Genomic DNA, 23,802 nt, shown 5'->3' on the forward strand with positions numbered 1-23,802 from the left:
CTATGTTGCTCAGGCTGGTCTGAAACTCCTGAGCTCAAACGATCCCCCCACCTCCACCTCCCAAAGTGCTGAGATTTTAGACATGAGCCACTGTGCCCAGCCATGTTCTTATAATGTTAAACATATGTTACCACATGACTCAGCAATCCTACTCTTCAGTATTTACCAAAGTGAAATGAAAACTTTATTCACACAAAAACCTGTACATGAATATTCATAGGAGCTTTACTGATAATTGCCAAAAATTGGAAAACCACCCTAATATTCTTTGTGAATGGATAAATTATAGTACATTTATACAATCAACTATTACTCAGGAATAAAAAAATGAACTACTGATACACACAACAACTTGAAGGAGTCTCAAAGGCCATATGCGGAAGGAAAATGTCTCAAAAACTTATATACTTTATAATTCTATGTACATGGCATTCTTCAAAAGAGAACTACAGTGACAGAACAGATCAGTGGTTGTCAGGGAATACAGAGGTGAAGAAGGGTGTGACTACAAAGAAAGAACATGAGGGAGATTTACAGGGCATTGGAACTATTCCTTTTTCTGAATGTGGTGGCAGTTAGATGAATTTATCTTAAAATTCATGGAAAGGTATACTAAAAATACATATACAATTTTACTACATATTAACTTTTTTGGAAAATATATCATAAAAAGAATTCAAGTATTAGAGAATCTATACATTTAATCTCATGATTTTAAAGACGAGGAAACAAATCCAGGAGTGCAAAAAAGCAACTTACTAATGATCACACTATTTAAGAGGGCAGGGCAACAGTAAAAAAGAAAATTAAATCTTCATTTCTATTCATCCAAGACCATAAACTGTTCTTTAGTCATGAACAAAGTTCCCTCAATACAGATATATTTTAGGAATTTAGAAGAATTTGCTAAGATTAACCCCACAAAATCCCAATATTATTAGGTATATTATATTACTAAATTAGTAATTCCCTTCTGAATATTTCAAATATTAAAGAAAATATTCACCACATTAATAAGTAAAAACCAATCTAAGTTTGGTGGGGTTTGAAAATACAAGAATGGTACAAGAAAAGGAAATAAGACGAAAACAGAGACTATACACTACCCAAATTATCATCTATACTTAATGAAACATAAAAAAAAAGTTCTTATAGTCTTCTTCAGTGATGATATACTTAAACCAAGATTCAGGAAACCGGATCTTTCTCAAACAAGTGTCAGTTTCCAACTAAGGCTTAGATTACTACTCCATTTTACAGAGATCAGTTATCTTTTTTCATAAGGTACATTTAGCCTCAGCTAACCATCACTGTAATTTCCACATAGGATGACAACAATACCCCATTAAACTATTTTTATTTCTAATCAACAAATTATATATTTATGGGGTACAATGTGATGTTTCATTACATTTATACATTGTAGAATGATCAAATTAGGCTAAGGTATCTATCACCTCAAATATTTATTTCTTCACAGTGAGATTTGACAACCTTTCTTTTAGCTATTTTGAAATATACAATACATTGCTATTAACTATAGTCACCATGCTGTGTAATAGATCACCAGAACTTATTTCTCCTGTCTAACTAAAACTTTTTAACCTGTGACCAACAACTTACTCTTTCCCATTTACCCATCCTCCCCCTCCCCAGTTCACGCCTCTGGTAATCAGCATTCTCTTCTACTTCAATGAATTTGTCTTTTTAAGATTCCACACATAAGTGAGATCATTAGCTATTTGTCTTTCTGTGTCTGGTTTATTTCATTTAGCATAAGGTCCTCTAGGTTCATCCATGTTGCAAATGGCAGAATTTCCTACATCTTTAAGCTGAATAGTATTTGTGTTTATATACCACGTTTTAAAAATCCATTTGTCTGTTGATGGGCACTTCAGTTGTTTGGATATCTTGGCTATATAATGCTGGAATGAACACAGGAGTACAGACATCTCTTCAACATGCTGATTTCAATTTCTCTGAATATATACCCAGAAGAGGAATTGCTGGATTGTACAATAATCCTATTTTTAGTTTTCTCAGGAACCTCCACACTGTCTTCCAAAGTGGCCATACTCATTTTACAACACCACCAACAATGCACAAGGCTTCCCTTTTCTCCAACAATGCACAAAGCTTCCCTTTTCTCCATATCCTTGCCATCACTTATTTTCCATTTTTTTTGATAATAGCCAATCTAATAGGCATGAGGTGGTATCTCATGGTGGTTTTAATTTGCATTTCTCTGATGGCTAGAGAGACTGATCATTTTTTCATATTACCTGTTGGCCATTTGTATGCCTTCTTTTGATAAATGTCTACTCAGGTCCTTTGCCCATTTTTTAAATAAGATTATTTCTTTTCCTTGAATTCAGTAGTTTGAGTTCCTTATTGACCCCTTATCCAATATATAATTTATAAATATTTTCTCCCATTCTTTGGGTTGTCTCTTCACTCTGCTAATTGTTTACTTTGCTGTGCAGAAGTTTCCAATTTGATGCAAACCCATTTATCTATTTTTGCTTTGTTGCCTCTGCTTTTATCCAAGAAATCACTGCCTAGACAAATGTCATACAGCTTTCCCTCTATATTTTCTTCTAGCAGTTTTATAGTTTCAGGACTGACATTTAAGTCTTATAAACGTATAAGGTAAGATAAAGGTATAAGGTATAAAGGTATAAGGTTTAAAGGTATAAGGTATAAAGGTATTACGTATATAAGATAAAGGTCCATCTTCATTCTTCTGCATGTCGATATTCAGTTTTCCCAACACCATTTATTGAAGACTGTCCAGTCCCCACCGTGCGTTCTTGGCAGCTTTGTCAAAAATCAATTGATTTGAACTGCGTGGGTTTATTTCTGGGCTCTCTTTTCTATTCCATTGGTTAATGAGTCTATTTTTGTCATTACAATGCTGTTTAGATTACTATAGTTTTGTAATATTTTGGAATTTGGTAGTGTGATGCTTCTAGTTTTGTTCTTTTTGCTCAAGATGGTGTTGGGTCTTTCCTGATTCCATGTAAATTTTAGGATTTTTTTTTCTATTTCTGTGAAGAATGATGTTGGGATTTTGATACGAATTACCTTGAATCTGTAGATCACATTGGGTAGTATGGACATTTTAACAATATTAATTCTTCCAATTCATGAACACAGGAGATTTTTCCATTTATTTGTACCATCTTCAATTTCTTTCATCAATGTTTTATAGTTTTCTATATAGAGCTCTTTCAATTCTTGGTTAAATTTACTACGTATGTTTTATGCTATTAATGAGACTGTTTTCTTAATTTTATTCAGATATTATATAGTTAGTATATAGAAATGATACTGACTTTTGTATGCTGATTTTGTATCCTGCAACTTGACTGAATTCCTTTATTAGTTCTAACAGCTTTATGGTGGAGTCTTTAGAATTTTATACATATATGTAAGATTGTGTTGTTCACAAACAGACAATTTCACTTCTTCCTTTCCTATTTGTATACGTTTTATTTCTTTTTCTTGCCTAAGTGCTCTAGCTAGGGCTTAGAGTACTATGCTGAAAAGAAGTGTTGAGAGTGAGCATCCTGATCTTGTTCCTGATCTTAAAAGAAAAGCTTTCAGCTTATCACCATTAAGTACAATGTTAGTTGTGGGCTTGTCATATATAGACCTTCTTGTGTTGAGAAACATTTCTTCTATACCTAATTTGTTCATAGAATTTTTATCACGAAACAATGTTGAATTTTCTTAAAATGCTTTTTCTGCTCCTATGGGGATAGTCTTATGGGCAAAAATCATATGATCATCTTTAAAGTATTTAGAAGATGAAAAAGAAGCTCAGAGCATCATGGGCATGATAAGAAAATAAAAAATTCATTTCCTACTACTCTTAAGAATAAATGAATACATTTATTTTACAAATAACTTTCCCAAACAATCAGACCTTGACATTACAATAAGGAATATTTCAGAGTTTTATAGTTTAAAAGTTCATCTGATAAAAATCCTTATTTTACAAACAAGAAACTGAAGATTCGAAGAGATTATTATTACAAAGGTGAATTAAGAACAAGTCCCTAGCCGGGCGGGATGGCTCATGCCTGTAATCCCAGCACTTTGGGAAGCCGAGGTGGGCAGATCAACAAGGTAAAGAGATCAAGACCATCCTGGCCAACATGATGAAACCCTGCCTCTACTAAAAATACAAAAATTAGCTGGCTGTGGTGGCGTGGAGCCTGTAGTACCAGCTACTCGGGAGGCTGAGGCAGGAGAATCTTGAACCCGGGAGGCGGAGGTTGCAGTGAGCTGAGATGGCACCACTGAACTCCAGCCTGGTGACAGAGGGAGACGCCGTCTCAAAAACAAACAAAAAAAAGAAGTCCCCTAACCACTTATACAGTAATGATTTATACAATGCAGACTTAAATTTTGTCCCTCTTTCCTTTAGTCATTTGTTCTGCTTACTAAGCTTATGTACCCACAAGACAACAGGAATTAGTCAAACACTTCTGTTATAAATCCACTCATACCTTTCAGAACTGAAAGCAAAGCACAATGTCCTTGAAATCTTCTTGCCAGGCCTAATCTAAAATAAATTCATGGGTTTACCTTAGTGTGCAAGGTAAAACATCTAAAATTTTATGGCAAACTGACCTAAAATTAATGACATTAATTTTAATCCTCTATGTTGTGGTTGTTGCTTTTTATGTTGTTAAGTTAGTAAAATGGGAAAAAGAGAAAATAACTTATTACCAAGTTGTGTAAATATGCCATTTGCAAACAGAATTTTTTTAGTAAAATAAAAATTTGACGAACTTATCAAGTTTATTCTGAACAAACTGAAGTATTAAGAAGTCACAGTATAAAGTTGTATTTCATATATCATCTGCCCTCCAATCATCTGAAATGTCAGTATTAAAAATGGTCAGTATAAAAAGTTTCTGGCTTTATCATAAAACTTTAAGTCTTTGTTTTCTAAGTTATTTAATGTTTCAAGTGTCATAATAATTAGGGTTTGATACTAATTCTAAAGACTAATATAAGATGTGGATTTGCTGGGTGTTTTTCTATTTTGAGATATAATATTCATAAGTAAGCATCTACTATGCTTCAGTTTCTGTAATAAGCCTTGAAAATAGATGAGTGAACATATGTCCCTCCCTTCAAGGAGGAGACAGTTTAGTGATATAAACATGTAAAGAAATACGTTACAATGCAACAATGAATGGACAAAGTAGCACAGAGAAGATAAAGCAGAGAATGTCATGGAAGGTTTTATGGTAATACCTAAAAATTGTTTTTCAAGGGTGATCAGGAATTTGATAGGACTTAAAGGAGGTAATTTCTTTATATAAAACAGTAGGAAAGACAAATTCAATCTAAAGTGATAGAAGATGGATCAGCGGGTTCCTATGGCCAGGGTTGGGGATCATGGGTTAGCTGGGAAGGAATATACCAGAACGACTGAAGTGATGAAAATGTTCTAGACCGATTGTAGAGATGGTTAGCTGGGTGCACACACACATGTGTTAAAAATCATGAAATCATGTACTTAAAATACGTGCATTTTGTCATATGTAATTTATACTTCAATGAACCTTTTTTTTTTTTTTGAGACAGAATTGCTTTCTGTTGCCCAGGGTGGAGGGCAGTGGCACGACCTTGGCTCAACACAACCTCCACTTCCTGGGTTTAAGCAATTTTCATGTCTCAGCCTCCCGAGTAGCTGGAACTACAGGCACACGCCACCACGTCGACGAATTTTTGTATTTTTAGTAGAGACAGGGTTTCACCATGTTGGCCAGGTTAGTCTTGAACTCCTGGCCTCAAGTGATCCGCCTGCCTTGGCCTCCCAAAGTGCTAGGATTACAGGCACGAACCACTGCACCCAGCCACAATAAAGTTAACTTTTATAAAACGAATGGGGAAACCAAATAGGCTCCTCGTGATGATAAAACTCTTCTATATCCCAGTGAATCACAAGGTAGTTATCAGTATTCTGTGAGGAGGAAAATTTCTCTAAATAAACTGCTCCAGTGCTGTTTCTTATTTTAGACCGCTCTTAAAGATGTAACAGGTAAAAAAAATGTAGAGTTTGGCAGAGTTCCATGGAACAGGCTATTTCTAAGCTTATATATTACTAAAAACAGCATTTTCATAATACATTATTTCCATTTATAACATAATTATTGAGTGTGTAAGAATACTAGATGAAGAGCTGAAGGGTTCTTTTTAACTAAATTGGTGATTCTGAAAAAACTAATTTGCGTCTTTGGGATTATTTCAATCTAAAATCAGAGGGTGGATTTCCTATTATTTCTTTCATTTTAAAGTTTCGATTATTCTTACAAGGTTGAAATCTCTACACAGAGAGCCTCCTAATAAAAACTCTAAATCCCACATGTTGAAAGTGATATCGAAAAACAAGTTTTAACAAGAACACTAAATATCAGTAGTGTTTTCTGCAACTTTTGAGATGGTAAAAATTTAAGGTTCTTAGCCAAATTTATGTATTTTCTTAATCAAAATTAATATTACTTACATCTATTATTTATTAGCTAATCACACAGGTTCTTCTAAATTTTCTACCATGCTATAGGTGTATTACTCTATACACTCTCATACTCTTTTACTTTGCAAATAAAAAAATTGACAGTTATAGAGATTGATAATGTCTTGAGACCTTGGCTTAAACTTAAACATAAGTTTTTGTATAAAAAGTTATAGAAAGACTATACATACTGATGGGTGAATATTGGCACAAATATAGAATTTTTTATCTGGAAGGATATATGACAAAAAGTAATGTTACCTTTAAGGAGACAGTCTAAGAAAGAAAGAGGTGGGTTTTCAATTTTTACTTTCTATACCATTAAAAAAATTCCAACATAAATATTTATTAATTCTATTGTTTAAAAATTGTTTTTATAGTGAAATCATAGGTTATATTTTCCTCTTATTTTCTATACTTAAAGAAAATAAAAGTAATGTGTAACAGTTTTTTCTATTATGTTTTTCTTTTTTGAACACTATGCCTAGTAGTTTACTTGTTAATTCAGTTGCTTAGAGCACAAAGAATGAAGGCCATAGGTTTGACTAATTACATTTGCAAAGAATAAAACTATCTCTTGTTCAAAGAGCACAGTTTTAACTTTAAGTCAGCTGGCAAACTTGTGCTGTTGATTACAGGATGAATCAGGTAAGAGCATGTGATTGACTCAATACAAAACATTAATACTGGAGACTCACTCTAAGTAATGTCCTACTGACAGACAGTAAGAGAGAATACATTAGGGTTATTAAATTCTAAGTAAACATTTCAATTTCCATACCTATCAACTCCTGCCCTTCTGAACAGAATATAAATAAGACCTTAACCAAAAGAGAAAAAGTCTCTGTACTTTCAGAAAAGCTAAAAATTATTTATGTCCCAAAACTTACTATTTTCTAAAAAGATACATTTTTGTATTAATATACCACATAAACATCAAATAAAGCACTACTATACCTGTAATATCTTCTGGATCTGATACAACAATATGTGCATTTAATTCCTGCAGCTTGTGATGTAGTTCTTCTAATTTTTTATTTGATTTTTTCAAAATGTTGTCTACATAAGCCAAACTTTTTTTATCTGTTGTGACTTTCCTCAGATTTTCAGCTCCTTCTTTGATTTTCAGTTCTTTCCTTATTTCTCTCTTTATTCGATCCTTGATATCATCCAATTTCTGCTGCACCATTGTATCTGAAAAGTCTAATTTTTGAACAGCACTCACATTCTCAGAAAATGGAAGACTTCGGGAATCCCCCTACAGAAAAAAATAAACATACAAATGTGGGAGTTTAGGAGAGTTGGCTGCTCAGTAAATATGCAGTGTTTTCAGCCTAAGAGAGTCTTTCTTGATTACATTACATTTAACTATATTTAATTATCTCCTTAATAAGTAATAGACCAACTACTTACTGACTTTTATTATAACCATACAAAATCATAAATTCAAGAACTCACTGGCCACTCACTAAGTGGCATTACTTGACAAATACATTTATATTAAAATAAAGTGAACACATCTACACACAAAGGCTGTGTAAAGATAGAGGATTTTGGTATCTTAGGAACCCAGGTTAGATCCCAACCCCTACACTGTGAACCTTGAGCAAGTTACTTAACTTTTCAAATACTCAGTTTTAATAGTCTACAAAATCTAAATAATAATAGTAGCCACCTTTCAGAGATACTGTGATAATTCACAAATATTGTAAATGAAGTTCTAAATACAAGTACTGGCTCACTGTAGTCACTTAATAAATAAAAAGTATTATTAAATTCTATAGGTAAACACTAAAAGCCCAGACTTCATCATTACATAATATATTCATGTAACAAAACTGCACTTGTATTCCTTAAATTTATACAAATAAAAAAATTCAATAGATGAATAATTTTATCTTCTGTAAGAAACTTCTTAAAAATAAATGAATATTGGCAAAATAGATATTTTTATGACCACTTTTTAGTTAATGAATTAAATATACTAGGGCTTGGGAAAACTATATTCAGAACTCCATTTATACAGTTGTTCTTTGGTATGTGTGGGAGGTTGGTTCCAGGATCCCACATATACTACAATCTAAAGATGACCAAGTCACTTATATAAAATGGTTTGGTATTTGCATATAATCTAAATACACACCCCATACTTTAATCTCGATTTATAATACACAATACAAGTGGTATGTAAATAGTTGCTATGCTGTATTATTTGTATTATTTTTTATTTTTTTTCCCCAATACTTTCAATCTGCAATTGGTTGAATCTGCAGATGTTGAATCCACAGATATGAATGGCCAACTGTATATTTCAAGGCTAAGTACTCCAACTGGTAATTTGGTTGACTCAGTACAAAAGCATCATTACTTGAGAACACCTCTAAATTGGGTTCTATTGATGGAAGCTAAGACAATTACAGTCACCTTAAAATGAAAATCCAATCAGTTAAGCACAGCTAATCTATATTTACAACAACTAAAGTTATGTTCTAGCTATTTCTATATCATTTACTGTTTCAAAGTCCATTACTATAATACCATTGGATTTAAAATGTTTAAATTCTGAAACACAAGAAACCAAAGATAATGGTTACCTCTGGGGAGGGGACTTGAGTTTATGAAGGACATGGAAAAGAAAAAGACACACTGTGCAGCCTTTTTGTACCTTTGAATCACAGACCTAATTAATGCAAAGATTTTCTTTAATTTTTTGAGAATTCCTCACACCCATATAAATAAGTTGATGCAAATACTTTCTACATTCATTCTTAATTTCTAAAAATTATGTATCATGCAAAATAGTGAAAAGGGTAAGCTTATGGGTGATATGGGATCTCGTCTTGGTTTTCATATCAATTTACCTTGTGCCTGCAGGTATATTATGCAAAATATGAAGTAGTTGATTTCTATAAATCTCTCTCTTTTTTTTTTTCCTGGTAGAGATGGGATTTTGCCATGTTGTCCAGGCTGATCTCAAACTCTTGGCCTAAGTGATCCTCCCACCTTGACCTCCCAAAGTGCTGGGTTTACAGGTATGAAACACGTGCCCAGCCTGTTTCCAGCTAAGAATTCCTTTGAAACTCCAACAAAAAATAGTACAAAGAAAATTTCATGTTGTTATGTATACTTACCAGGTTCCACGGATCCTAGGTTAAGAATTCCTAAAACAGGTAATCTACACCTGTTAGAAATTGTATTCCTGATCTGTCACTAAACAGATAAACAATGATCTTCTACCTGAGCCAAAATACTGTCTAGATTTTTCAGTATTTATAATGGAATATAAGTCCTACGATCCATCTGGTTTCCAAAGTTTAAGTGTCTACCCTTGGCAAGCTGTCAAAAACACTAGCACATGTCTATTGTCAAAGAATAAAATCCCAAATTTCTATTGTCTAGTTTCAGGTAAAGTGGACTGAGGCAAAAAAATGCTTAGATAAAAAATAGTTCAAGCTAGTTCCATTCTTCCAAATATTTTTGTTTCAATCCTTACACACTTATCAGAAAACACTTTATGAACTGCTTTTGCAGATTTGTTCTTTAATATTATGTCCAAAGCCAGAGGTCTGCAAAATTTCTTTGTTCATGGTACTCTTAGTATCTCAGGAAATTAGTCCTTATTTCTCATAGGCCAGAAGAAACACCTAACAGTTTCGTTTACTGCCTACTTCAACTCCCATTTCTTTCCACTTTGTTCCTTAAACTCCAATCATATCAAATTATAAAACTTTACTTCAAGAAATCATCTTTCTTGGCTCAGCCACTAAGCACACTGCACCTTTGGTATGCACCATCTCTCCTTTCTCCTGCAGTTATCTCTTTCAAGTCTCTTCTTGGCCCTGTTAACTTTTACTTTGTTTCAAAGATCAAGAACAACTCTTGCTGGGAAATAATTTCCTGTCCAATGCCTTTCTTTAGAATTTAGTTGAATGCCTCTCCTGTGTGCTCTGATATTGTGTATCTTATTGAAACAATTACCCCCTTTTTTTTATCTGACTACTCTTCAAAGACTATGAGCAATCTGAGGGCAGGGCTTATGCTTGGCAGATTAGTTTGTTTGTTTGTTGTTTAATGACTTGTCCATTATGTTATTTAATATTCTTCCTTTACAATTAAGGAAAACCTGTCACTGCTGAGGAACTCCTGCTTCCCTCTATCTGATAAAGAGAATTTGGAGAAGAGGCAGAGTCAAGATGGCTGAATAAGACTCTCCAGCGATTGACTCCCCACAGAAACACAAATTTGAACATGATCTATGCATGAAAGTAACTTCACAAGAGCCAAGGAACCAGATCAGAGATGACCGTTATCTGGTTTTAGCATTACTAAAAGATCAACTGAAGAGGGTAGGAAAGACAGGGGTGCAATGCCTGAATCACCTCTCCCCCAACTATAAGCACAGCAGAGAGAGAGACACAGCCCACTTGGGGTAAGGAGAGGGAAGTGAGTGCAGGACTTTTGACTTGTAGCTCAGCACTGGGCCTGCTGTGGTGAAACCCAACGCCAGGCAGAACCCCACGGCCCTTAACCCCAGACCAAGCTAGGCAGACAAGGACCCATCCTATGTGGAAACCTGTGGCCTTAGTGTGACAGACTTGTGTTCTGGCATCTACAGTAGCCTCAGGCCATGAGTGAACTTCAGCAGCAGGAAGGCTATAGTGGTATGGGCCTGGTTGGTGCTCCGGGATGTAGTAGTCCTGGTGGCAGGACTGGGACCCCATTATCCTTCTTCCAACCCTAGGCAGCACAGCTTGGAGAGTGCCTCCATCTACTGGGGGAAAAAGAGGGATATAAAAGCAGTACTTTGATCTTGACTCAGTGACAATTCTACCATGGTAAAACTCCACAATGGGCAAAATCTGATGGCCCACTGATCCCAAGCTGGCACCCAAAGACCGTGCCTCTGAACTCACTTCAGTGTCAGGCAGAGAGATGTGGCCTCGGTGGAATGGACTCGGGGCTACATCACTACTGTCTGTCTGCAGTAGACTTAAGCCACAAATAAACCTCAGCAGCAGGCAGGCTATAGTTGCATGGGTCTTGGGCATATCCCTGTGCTATGCTTGTCTTGGCAGCCATGGTTTTCAGGTGTGACCTAGCAATATGGTGGCCGTCCTGGCCACAATACTGCCTGCTCCACCCCTTCCCTCAACCCCAGGCAGCACAGTGTGGAGACACTGATGCTTGAAAGAATGAGAGGGGAACAGGTACACAATGTTGCTTTGGATCATGCCATGGTGAGGCCCAAGCACTAAGCAGAGTGACACAGTGCCTAATGTGTCCTGGCCCCAGGTGGAAACTCACACACCCAGTGAGATAAACTACCCTCCAGTCTCTCCCCTAGTCAATCTGGGCCAGAACACAAACCAACTGTGAATTCACTGCAAACCTGGGCTTGCGGTGCCATCTAGTGCTGAAACAGTGATAGTGGCCAAGGGCTCGGAGAACACAATAATCGCCCTGCTTAGAATTTCTGGAAGAACAGGAACAAACCACCACCAGGCTGTGAATGGGGAATAAACAGCTAATCCCTCAATGTTCAGATGTTGGGGCAGGCCAAAGGCATGAAGAATATTCAGGGGTCGGGCACAGTGGCTCACGCCAACAACTGGGAGGTTAAGGTGGGTGGATTACCTAAGGTCAGGAGTTTGAGACCAGTCTGTCCAACATGGTAAAACCCTGTCTCTACTAAAAATATAAAAATTAGCCAGGAGTGGTAGTACATGCCTGTAATCTCAGCTACTCAGGAGGCTCAGGTTGGAGAACAGCTTGAACCCAAGAGGTGGAGGCTGCAGAGAGCTGAGATCACTCCACTGCACTCCAGCCTGGGCAACAGAGTGAATGAGACTCTGTCTCAAAAAAAAATTTTAAGAAAGCATTCAGGAACCATAATTTCAGGAAACAAACAAAATAAGGCACCAGGAAACAATCCTAAAGTGATGGAAATGTGTGATGTCTCAGAGAATTCAAAAGAGCTGTTTTAAGGAAACTCAATAAACTTCAATAAAACACAGGGGAAGAATCCAGTAATTTATCAGAGAAACTTGAGAGATTAAACAAACTGAAATCCTGGAGCTGAAAAATACAATGAACAAAATGAATGCAGTAGAGAATATCAACAGCAGAATCTATCAAATAGAAAAATCTGAGCTTGAAGACAAGCCATTTGAAAACACATAGCTGGAGGAGAAACAATTAAAAAAGGGTAAAAAGGAATGAAGAAGTTTACAGAACAATGCAACAGTATCAAAAGAGCAAATATTTGGGTTACTGGGCTTCAAGACGGAATTGAGAATGACAAAGGGGTAGAAAGCTTATTCAAAGAGATAGTAACACAAAACTTCCCAAAACTAGAGAAAGATACAAATTATCCAGGTATAGAAAGGTCAAAAGTTACCAGTCAGATACAGCCCAAATAAGTCTACCCCAAGAAATACTATAATCAAATTCTCAAGAGATCAAAGACAAAAAGATTTTGAAAGCAACAAAAGAAGCAAATAACATATAAGGAAGTTCCAATCTGTCTAGCAATAGACTTCTCAGCAGAAACCTTATAAGTCAGGATGAGTGAGATGATATATTTAAATTGCTAAAGAAAAAAAAAAGATGGGGGGGGGTGGGCTGTCAACCAAGAATACTGTACCCAGCACAGCTATCCTTTAGAAATAAAGCAGAGATAAAGACTTTGCCAGAAAAATGAAAGCTAAGAGAATTTATCATCATCAGATATGTCTTACAAGAAATGTTAAAAAAAATAGGCCAGGAACAATGGTTCACACCTACAATCTCAGCACTTTGGGTGGCCAAGGTGGAAGGACCGCTTGAGCTCAGGAGCTCAAGGCCTTGGGTGGCATACCAAGACTTTGACTCTACTAAAAATGAAAATTAAAAAATCAGCTGGGTGTGGTGGCGTGTGGCTATAGTCCCAGCTACTCGGGAGGCTGGGGTGGGAGGATCACTCAAGTCCATGAGATCAAGACTGCAGTGAGCCATGATCACACCACTGCCCTCTAGCCTGAAGGACAGAGTGAGACCCTGTCTCGAACACATAAGCAAACAAAAAAATGCTAAAAACAGTTCTTCAAATGAAGAAAGGGACTCTAATGTGTAACAAGAAAACATCTTAAAGGTATAAAACTCACTAGTAAGTATACTGGAAGACAGACTACTATAATACTATAAATGTGATACATAAAGCACTTGTATCTTTAATATGAAGGCTAAAAGACAAAACTATTAAAATAATAACTATTTTAATTTGCCAAGAGATGGGCAATATAAGATGTAAAACGAGACATCAAAAATTACAAATGTGGGAGAAAATGGAGTTAAAATGTAGAGTTTGTTTTTTATTTATTTTCCTATCTTTACAATCAAAGTTGGGTTGCTATCAGTTTAAAATATCTCATTTTACGATTTTTTTCATGAGCTTCATGGTAACTGCAAAGCAAAAACCTATAAGAGATACACCAAAAATAACAAGGAAACCATCAAAACACATTACTGGAGAAAATCACCTAACCATAAAGAAAGACAACAAGAGAACATAAATAGCCAAAGCAATCTAAAGCAAAAAGAACAAAGCTGGAGGCATCATACTACTTGACTTCAAAACACACTACATAGCTATAGTAATTAAAATAGCATGGTACTGGTATAAAAAAGACACACAGATCAATGGAACAGACGACAGCCCAGAAATAAATCATCCATCTACAGTTTATTAATTCTTGACAAAGGTGCCAAGCACACTCAATGGGAAAAGGGTAACAAATGGTGTTGGGAAAACTGGATATCCACATGAGAGAATGAAATTAGATTCTTATCTCTCACCATAGACAAAACTCAACTCAAAATGGATTAAAAACTTAAATGTAAGACCCCAAACTACAAAATCACAAGAAGAAAATATGGGGGAAATATAGGGGAAAGCTCCATGTCACTGGTCTAGGCAAGAATATTTTGGACAAAACCTGAAAAGCATGGGCAACAAAAGCAAAAACAGTTTGAGGATTCTAAATCCAAAACTCTAAAACGCTCCAAAATCTTTTTTTTTTTTTTTTTTTAAAAGATAGGGTCTCACTCTGTTACCCAGGCTGGAGTGCAGTGGTACAATCATTGCTCATTAGCAACCTTGAAACATTGGGCTCAAGTGATCCTCCCACTTTAGCCTCCCAAGTAGCTAAGACTACAGGTGGGCTCCACCATGCCTAGCTAATTTTTATTTTTTGTAAAGACAGGGTCTTGCTACAATGCCCAGGCTGGTCTTGAACTGATGGCATCCAGTGATACTCCTGCCTTGACCCCCCAAATTGTTGGGATTATAGGCGTGAGCCACCATGAAACCTTTTGATTGCCAACATGATACTCAAACTAAATGCTTATTGGAACATTTTGAATTTTCAAGATTTGATTTGGAATGATCAACCACTAAGTATAATGCAAATATTCCAGAACCTGAAAAAATCCCAAATCCAAAACACTCTGGTTGTAAGCATTTCAGATACAGGATATTTAACCTGTATAGACAAATGGAATTGTATCAAACTAAAAATCTTCTGCATAGTAAAGGTAACAATCAACAGAGCAAGGATGCCAGTCATAGACTGGGAGAATACATTTACAAACTACACAACTGATAAAGGGTTAATACCCAAATATAAAGAACTCAGACACTCAATAACAAACAAATAACCTGATCAAAAAACGGGCAAAAGGCCTACACAGACATTTCTCCAAAAAAGAACATACAAACAACCCACAGGTGTATGAAAAAATGTTCAACATCACTAGTCATCAAAAAATGCAAGTCAAAACTACAATGAGATATCACCTCACTCTAGTTAGAATAGGTATTCTCAAAAAATCAAAAGATAGCAGGTGTTGATGAGGGTATGGATAAAAGGGAACCCTTATACACTGCTGGTATAGCCATTATGGAAATGTATAGCCATTATGGAAAACAGCATGAACGTTGCTCAAAAAATTTTAAACAGAACTACCATATGATCCGGTAAATCCCACTACTGGGTATATATATCCAAAGAAAATGAAATCAGTGTGTTTTACAGATATCTGCACTCCTATATTCATTACAGCATTATTCACAATAGCCAAGATATGGAATCAACCTAAATGTCTATCAAAGAGAATAACTTTTTATGTTTCTTGTTATATATTCCCAACTTTTTTGTACCCATTAACCCATCTTTCCCTACCCCTTTTTCCCCGCTCCCCTCTTGTCCTCTTAAAACTACCATTCTACTCTCTACCTCTATGAGAACAACCTTTTAGATTCCACCTATGAGTGAGATCATGTGGTATTTGTCTTTCTGTGCCTGGCTTAGTGTCCTCTAGGTACATTCACGTTGTCTGAAATGACAAGATTTCATTATTTATGACTGAATAATATTCCATTGTGTATATATACTATATTTTATTTACCCACTTACAAGACTTCATTTAAAAAGTTGGGAGTATAAAACAAGAAATAGAATGGTCAATTCAATAATTTTAAAATTAAACAGTAATATGTTCAATGCACTGTATTGGGCACAGACAGACTCCCTTATAAAGCTTACAAACATCAGGGCTTTAAACTAACTTTAGAAAAGAGAAAGTTCAGGATGCTACGTAAGTGTCATAACAAAAGAATTTCAAGTCAGCTAGCGAATAAAGAAAGGTTTCCCTTATTTGTGACCTTGATTAGTTAACAGCAGTATAAGCGGCTGTTATACTGCTGTGTAAACACACTTTTATTTCAAGTTATGTTAAAAATAAGAACTTTAAAAATAGAGGGAAAGATAAATTAAGAGGGATTTCCATTTTATTTTTCAAAGTTTTCCATGTTTTCTCTATTTTTTTGATAATAAAATATTTTCTCCACTTCTTTTTTAACCTTGTCTAATAAGGAAAAGACATTATTTAAAAGAGACCAAAAGAATCAAAAGTAATATTAACTTCATTTCAATTGTGGAAAATGTAAAAGCTTATAATCATATCTTATACTACATTATATCTGCTACTTAACCTTGCCACTTTCATTCAACACAATTCTACTACAAGAGACCAACTACAGACTACACAGTACATTGTAATTAAATTACCTCATGTGCCAGTCAAGTATTTCAAATACACAAATGTGATAATATGTATTTGGTAAATACAGTGACTTTTACTTTATACAATAACGAAATTCTTATTTTTAAGACTCAAACATAAACTGACATTTTCAATTTAATATACTTCAACAAACTCACAGTAAAGAAAAACACTGAAATAAGAACAAGACCAGATTCAAAGAACAAAATGAAAATGGACTGTCACTCGTGACCAAGTACTTCATTTAGGGAGAGACAGGAGAGGATGTTTACTCCTCATTGGCCCAGTTCCCAGAGTAGTGAAAAAGCTGTTACTCTCTCTACATTTCAGAAATATAAAACAGTCTGACCTGATAGATGCCAAGAAATGTTAGAGTACCCACAAAAACTCACTGGATACAATGATTCATATACTATGTTAGCTAGAAGGAATTTCAAAAACCATTTAGTCTAACTTTCTTGATTTTAGTTTTGGGGAAAGCATGCTTTAAGCAGCTTTCTTCGAGGGGCCCTCTGACATACCCACTTATCTATATCTGAACTACATCTTGACCAGATTGATTTGCGTTAATAGATATTACCTGCCTTAAGCCAGGGATATTGGCAGAACACATTTCTTCTTCTCTAATTTCACCCTAATCCAACATTCTGTGCCTCAAAAGGAGAGTGCTCTCAACTAGAAAGCAAGAAACCAATTCAAACACAAGCCCAGTGCACTGACCATGCAATTCAAGCTATTATCCTATTTATCTGTACCTGTTTGCTCATCTGTCTTTCAGTTTCCTTATCATATAAAGTTTAAAAAAAAAACTTTATTCAAAACATGCACTGAGTTCTAGGCAATGAAATATAAAGATAAAAATGACCTGATCCTTCTTTCTTTCTGGTATTCAATTTATTAAAGAAGACAGACATGAAAACCAAATATAATTTGAAAGAGCAGCAAAGGCTTCACACAAATGTAGGCCATATTGTGTTTTTTGTTTGTTTGTCTTGAACAGAAGGCTCAGTTAGAATGTTGTGTTATGGAAATAATGAAGCATTTGGCATCAGAATGACCTTGTATAAATTCTGATATTGCAATCATGCTAAAGCTTCGATTTCCTCATCTGTGAAATGGAATTATTATAAGTGCCTGACCCATACTATTTTTAAGTGTCATAATGGCCATGCCCACTGAAAGAATATGCTTTCATAGCAACAGTACAGTTTCTGACACATAGGTGGTACTGAAGCAGATAGTGCTGGGTGCCTACGTAATACGATCCTCCTATTATCCTCACTTAAAAAACAACAATAAGAAAGAAAACCTCCCATTATGTTAGATGCAACAAGGTCTACAGCTGAAATTCTCACTTCACCAGGCTCTCCTGCAGCCAGAAGTAACCATATTACCAAGTTTCATCAAAGAGAACTAAACCCAGGATTTTAATGAAAACTTTTACTTCTCCTTTTCTATTTGCCAGGAATGCAGACCCAAGGCCTGAAAGTACAGCAGTCATCTTGTAACAACGAGGAACAAATAGGACAAAACCCAATACACTAAGGATGGCAGAGCAGAAAGAGAGCCTGGGTCCCTGATGGCCTTACTGGGCACTGCTATACAAGCCCTAGACTGGCTACCTTTATACTTCTTGTTTCTGGGTCCCTGATGGCCTTACTGAACTGCTACACAAGCCCTAGACTGGCTACCTTTCTACTTCTTGTTTCAGATGGAAAATAAATCCCTATTTGGTTAAGGCAAGATCATATAGGGCCCTGTAGGCCATATAAAGACTTTGGTGTTTTTTTATTTTTTGAGATAGAGTCTTGCTCTGTCGCCCAGGCTGGAGTGCAGTGGCACAATCTTGGCTCACTGCAAGCTCCGCCTCCCGGGTTTACCTCATTCTCCTGCCTCAGCCTCCGGAGTAGCTGGGACTACAGGCGCCCACCACCATGCCCGGCTAATTTTTTTGTATTTTTAGTAGAGACGGGGTTTCACTGTGTAAGCCGGGATGGTCTCGCTCTCCTGATCTCGTGATCCGCCCGCCTTGGCCTCCCAAAGAAGACTTTGGTTTTTACTTTGAATGAAATGGAAACTCAGGGCAGGGTTTCCGCAAAGAAATGATATAGTCTGACCCGCGTTAAGAAATAATAGATTCGGCCGGGCGCGGTGGCTCACGCTTGTAATCCCAGCACTTTGGGAGGCCGAGGCGGGCGGATCACGAGGTCAGGAGATCGAGACCACGGTGAAACCCCGTCTCTACTAAAAATACAAAAAATTAGCCGGGCGTGGTGGCGGGCGCCTGTAGTTCCAGCTACTCGGAGAGGCTGAGGCAGGAGAATGGCGTGAACCCAGGAGTTGGAGCTTGCAGTGAGCCGAGATTGCGCCACTGCACTCCAGCCTGGGTGACAGAGCGAGACTCCGTCTCAAAAAAAAAAAAAAAAAAAAGAAATAATAGATTCAAGGGAGGCAGGGAAACATGTTGTGAAGCTATGGTGCATTGTTACAAAATGGCCTCAAGTGAATCCTGCCTCTCTGCATTCACACTCTTCCACACTGACTCTGAGGGTAGTCTTCTGAGGGACTCTGACTGAAGTGACATTCTACTGACGTGCAGGAGTTCCAAGTACAGGCTTCAAGAGGGCTCATAGCTTGTTTTTGCTCTTAAAAACGAACTGCTATGTAAAGAAGTCCAAACTATCCTGCTTGAAAGAGAGACAACATGGAAGATGAGAGAAACCATGTGGAAAGAGGCCATGTGTATGAGAACAAAAGTGAAGCCACAGTAGGCATTCCAGTCCAGCTAAGCCACCAGCTGAATACAGCTGCATAAGTGAGCCCAGTTGAGACCAGGAAAAGAAACACCTAGTATACCCAAAGAATCTTAAGATGAGTTTGCTATGCTGCAATAGACACATAATAAAGAGGCTACTGTACTAATCCAGGCAAGAAATGATGATCACTCTAAGCAGTCTTTTCAAATACAGTTATTATCGATTACTTTCTGTGGACTCCTACTGGAAAACAACTGTAACAATTTAAAAGATGGGGATGTTGGCCGGGCGCGGTGGCTCATGCCTGTGATCCCAACACTTTGGGAGGACGAAGCGGGCAGATCACCTGAGGTCAGGAGTTCAAGACCAGCCTGGCCAACATGGAGAAACCCCATCTCTACTAAAAATACAAAATTAGCCGGGCATGGTGGCACATGCCTGTAATCCCAGCTACTCGGGAGGCTAAGGCAGGAGAATCGCTTGAACCCAGGAGGTGGAGGTTGTGGTGAGCCAAGATCGTGTCATTGCACTCCAGCCTGGGCACAAGAGCGAAACTCCGTCTAAAAAAAAAAAAAAAAAGTTGGGGATGTTAATAACATTATCAGTGGACATTGGCTATAGACTTGTGGGAGAAAAAAAGACATGATCTATATTAAGCCAAATATGAGTTCATAATGATGTCTCCAACTCGAATCTATCAAAACACAGATCATTCTAGCCTCCTCCCTTTGCTTATCTGTAAATCCCAACTCCAATAGTGAGAAACCTGGCTCCTACCATCTACCATTCATTTACTAAATCATTCAATTCCAGTAAAACGTATAGCAGGATCACAACTGTTAACCCATGCCCCCATGGGAAACAACTTTATCAACGAAAAGTACAGTAGTTTTATGGTTATCTATTTTTCTGTAAATCTAAACCTGTTCAAGAATAAAGTCCATTAAAAAAACAAAAACAAAGTAACCCTTATACTCAGGAGTGTAATGCCTAGTGAGAAGACAGACATTAGATAAGCAAACCACAATTAAAACTTTTGATAACAGCAAAGAATGAAAAGCCTACTTGTAATTTAGGTTAAAATATCAAGAAAAGTAGTATTTATTTTCCTTCTCCAAGAAAGTAGTATTTATTGAGACCCAAGAGATGACTGAGTTATCCAAAAGGAGAAAAAGAAACATGTGCCTGCTTGAAGAACCAAAACAAAAATTAACTGTCAAATTTCTGGTTCTCGACAAGATTGAATAGTCTTATATCTCTTCATTCCAGCCCACATAAATTCAACTAAACACCCTGGACTTAATACAGCAGAGAAGGTAGAAGGAAAAAAACAGACCAGTTAGGAACTTCAGGTCTTGAGGAAGACAAGATATGAATTCTCTGGGTTGTCCTTTAATAGACTTCTCCAGATTGTGCCAGAAGTCTGTAACCCAAAACCAAAGAATAAAAAAAAAAAAAAAAGCCCCAAGAAAAACCTGCTCTCTTTAGCCAAATAACCGCAAAATAGGGCAGCCCAGTAAGACAGAAATCTTTTTGACAATACCAACCCTACCGCAGCCAGGCATCTCAGATGCTTCCTACCTTGCTGTGTTAAGAGGGTATTGAGTGGTGATCTGGACTTCCCATCTGGCAACAGTAGGTGGTCCAGGTTAGTATTTTCAAATTAGAAGAAAAAAGTGTAGCGTACAATGGAAGATTTCTACACTTCACCTATGTGGAGAATGTCAATACTAATAATCTGATAAATTACACATGCATATTATAATACCCAAAGGAACCACAAAACAAATTTAAAAAGAGTGATATACGGAGAAACACTGTAAGAAATCAAAATGGAATTCTAAAAAAATACACACGTAGCCCACAAATCAAGAAAAGGGAAATGGGAATGAACAGAAAACAATAAAATAGCAAACTTAAGCCCTCACATACCAATAATCACTTTAAATACAAATGACTTGCACACAAAAATTTAAAACACAGGTTGGTACAGTGCATTAAAAAAATATGGCCTTGGGCCAGGTGCAGTGGATCCTGCCTGTAATACCAGCATTTTGGGAGGCCAAGGTGGAAGGACTGCTTGAGCTCAGGAGTTCAAGACCAGACTGGGCAATACAGTGAGACCCTATCTCTTAAAAAAACAAAAACAAAAACCCATATGTTACCTAAAGGAATGTCGTTTCAATGTATCATGACACAGGTAGGCTAAAAAGGATAGGAAATAATATACCATATAAACATTAATAAAAAAAAGTAACCGTATTAATACCAGGAAAAAGCAGACTTCAAAGAAAAGAAAATGAAAAAAAAAAAAAAGAGTGTCATTAAAAATGATAAAAAAGTCTATCCACCAAGATGACATAACAATACTAATTCTGGAAATAACACAGCTTCAAAACACAGGAAGCAAAAACCGGCAAGGAGAAATTGAAAAATAGACAATTATAGTTGGGGACTTCAACATCCCTGTCTCAGAAAGATAGAAGTAGTAATAGAAAACCAGGAAGAATACAAAGAACTAAACACTACCATCAAAAAGGGAATTTAAGTAACATTTATAGAAATGTTCCACCTACAAGAACAGAATACATATTCTTTGCAAGCACCCACAAAATGTTCACCATGATAGACCACAGCCTGCATCATAAAACCTAAAGAAATGTAAAGAAACATAAGCATACAGAGTATGAATCAATAACTTAGATGAAATGAACCAATTCTTCAAAAAGAAAACACCAAAACTCACCCAATATGAAATACATAATCTGCACAGTCCTATATTATACAATATTCTCCAGAAAATCAGAGGAAATACTTCCCAATTGCTCTTGTGAGGTAGGTGTTACCCTGACAGAAGAAATATACACAAAAACTAATTTCTCCCATGAATTTAGATGTAATAATCCTCAACAAAATATACTCAAATTGAATATAGTACTGAAGAAAAAGAATTACACAATACAACACAGTAGGGTTTACTCCAAGTATATAGGACTGGTTCAATATGCAAAAATCCATCAATATAATCCACCATATATCAAGAGAATAAAGATTTAAAAAATCACATGATCATGCCAACTTATACAGAAAAATTATGTGACAAAATTCAAGAGCTATACATGGCAAACACTCCAAGCAAACTAGAAAAGAACTTCAACTTGACAAAGAGTATCTACCAAAAAACTTACAGCTAACATCATATGTAACGGTGAAAAACTAAATGCTTTTCCCCAAGATCGGCATTAGGACAAGGATGTCTGCTCTCAGCACTCTTATTCAATGCAATATTAGACATTCTATCCACTACAGTAAGTTAATAAAAAGCATATATTTTTACTCACATCACTGTGGAAACTAGTTTTTAATGTAAAAATTTTTGGTTATTCTGATAGTGGGGAAATGGTATCTCATTTGTTTTGCATTTTTTTGAGTTATTATTGAAGATGAAGATTTTTCTCATATTTTATTGACCTTAACATAAATGTTTCTTAAATATATTAATATAAATGTATTTTTCTCTTAACCATTAAAAAAAAGCATATAAAATGGAAAGGAAGAAATAAAATCCCCCCTATTAGCAGATAACAGGGTCATGTATATAGAAAATCCCAAGGAATGTACTAGAAAACGTCTACAATAAGAGAGTTCACAAAATCACAGAATACAAGAGCCATATACAAAAATAATCGTTCTTCTATATACTAACAATGACTGTGTAGACAATAAAGTTAAAAACACAATACAGTTACAATCTGTCTAAAAAATTAAAACATAGATAAAAACCTAACAAAATATGTATAGAATTGGTATGCTCAAATGAATCATAGATCTAAGTGTAAAAACCATGAGAAAATCTGTGTTTTCCCCTTTATCTTTTAGAAAAAAATGTAGGAGAAAATCTTCATAACCTGGGGTTAAGCGAAGAGTTCTTAGGACACCAAAAGCATGATCCATAAAATAAGCAAACAAACAAAAAAGATCAATTGGACTTACCAAAATGTAAAACTTTTGCTCTTCAAAAGGGCTAAGTGCATACCATAATAGAAGAAAATATTTGCAAATCACATATGTAACAGAAGATTCATATCTGGAATATATAAGTAACTATACTCAACAGTAATGAAACAACCAATTTAGAAAATAGGCTTGAACAGATACTTCACCAAAGAGGATATATAACGGCAAATAAGCATATAAAAAGATTGCCAACATCATTAGCTATTAGGGAACTGCAAGTTAAAACCACAATAATAGATGTCTAATAAACACCTATTTAAATGGCTAAAAAAATACTGACAATACAAAGATTCTTGTGAAAATGCAGCACCAACTGGATCTCTCACACATTGCTGTATGGAGTGGTAAGATGGTATAGCCACTCTGAAAAACAGTTTGGCATTTTCTTATAAA

At 36.0% G+C, this 23,802-nt stretch overlaps 1 protein-coding gene across 4 annotated transcripts in view; it reads right to left on the reverse strand.

Moving 5' to 3' along the window:
- PKN2 (protein kinase N2) overlaps nt 1-23,802 on the reverse strand; it is a 143,683-nt gene that overhangs the window by 89,226 nt on the left and 30,655 nt on the right. For 3 of the 4 annotated variants that reach the window (XM_032155445.2, XM_032155444.2, XM_032155446.2), the window contains exon 2: nt 7,493-7,793. In XM_032155445.2, the coding sequence (XP_032011336.1) occupies nt 7,493-7,793 (301 nt within the window). Of the gene's footprint in view, nt 1-7,492; nt 7,794-23,385; nt 23,450-23,802 lie in introns of those variants that run through there. The other variant, XM_058439615.1, reaches the window with a different exon arrangement.

This window comes from Hylobates moloch, unplaced genomic scaffold (assembly GCF_009828535.3).
Source record: "Hylobates moloch isolate HMO894 unplaced genomic scaffold, HMol_V3 SCAFFOLD_5, whole genome shotgun sequence".
Lineage (NCBI taxonomy): Eukaryota > Metazoa > Chordata > Mammalia > Primates > Hylobatidae > Hylobates > Hylobates moloch.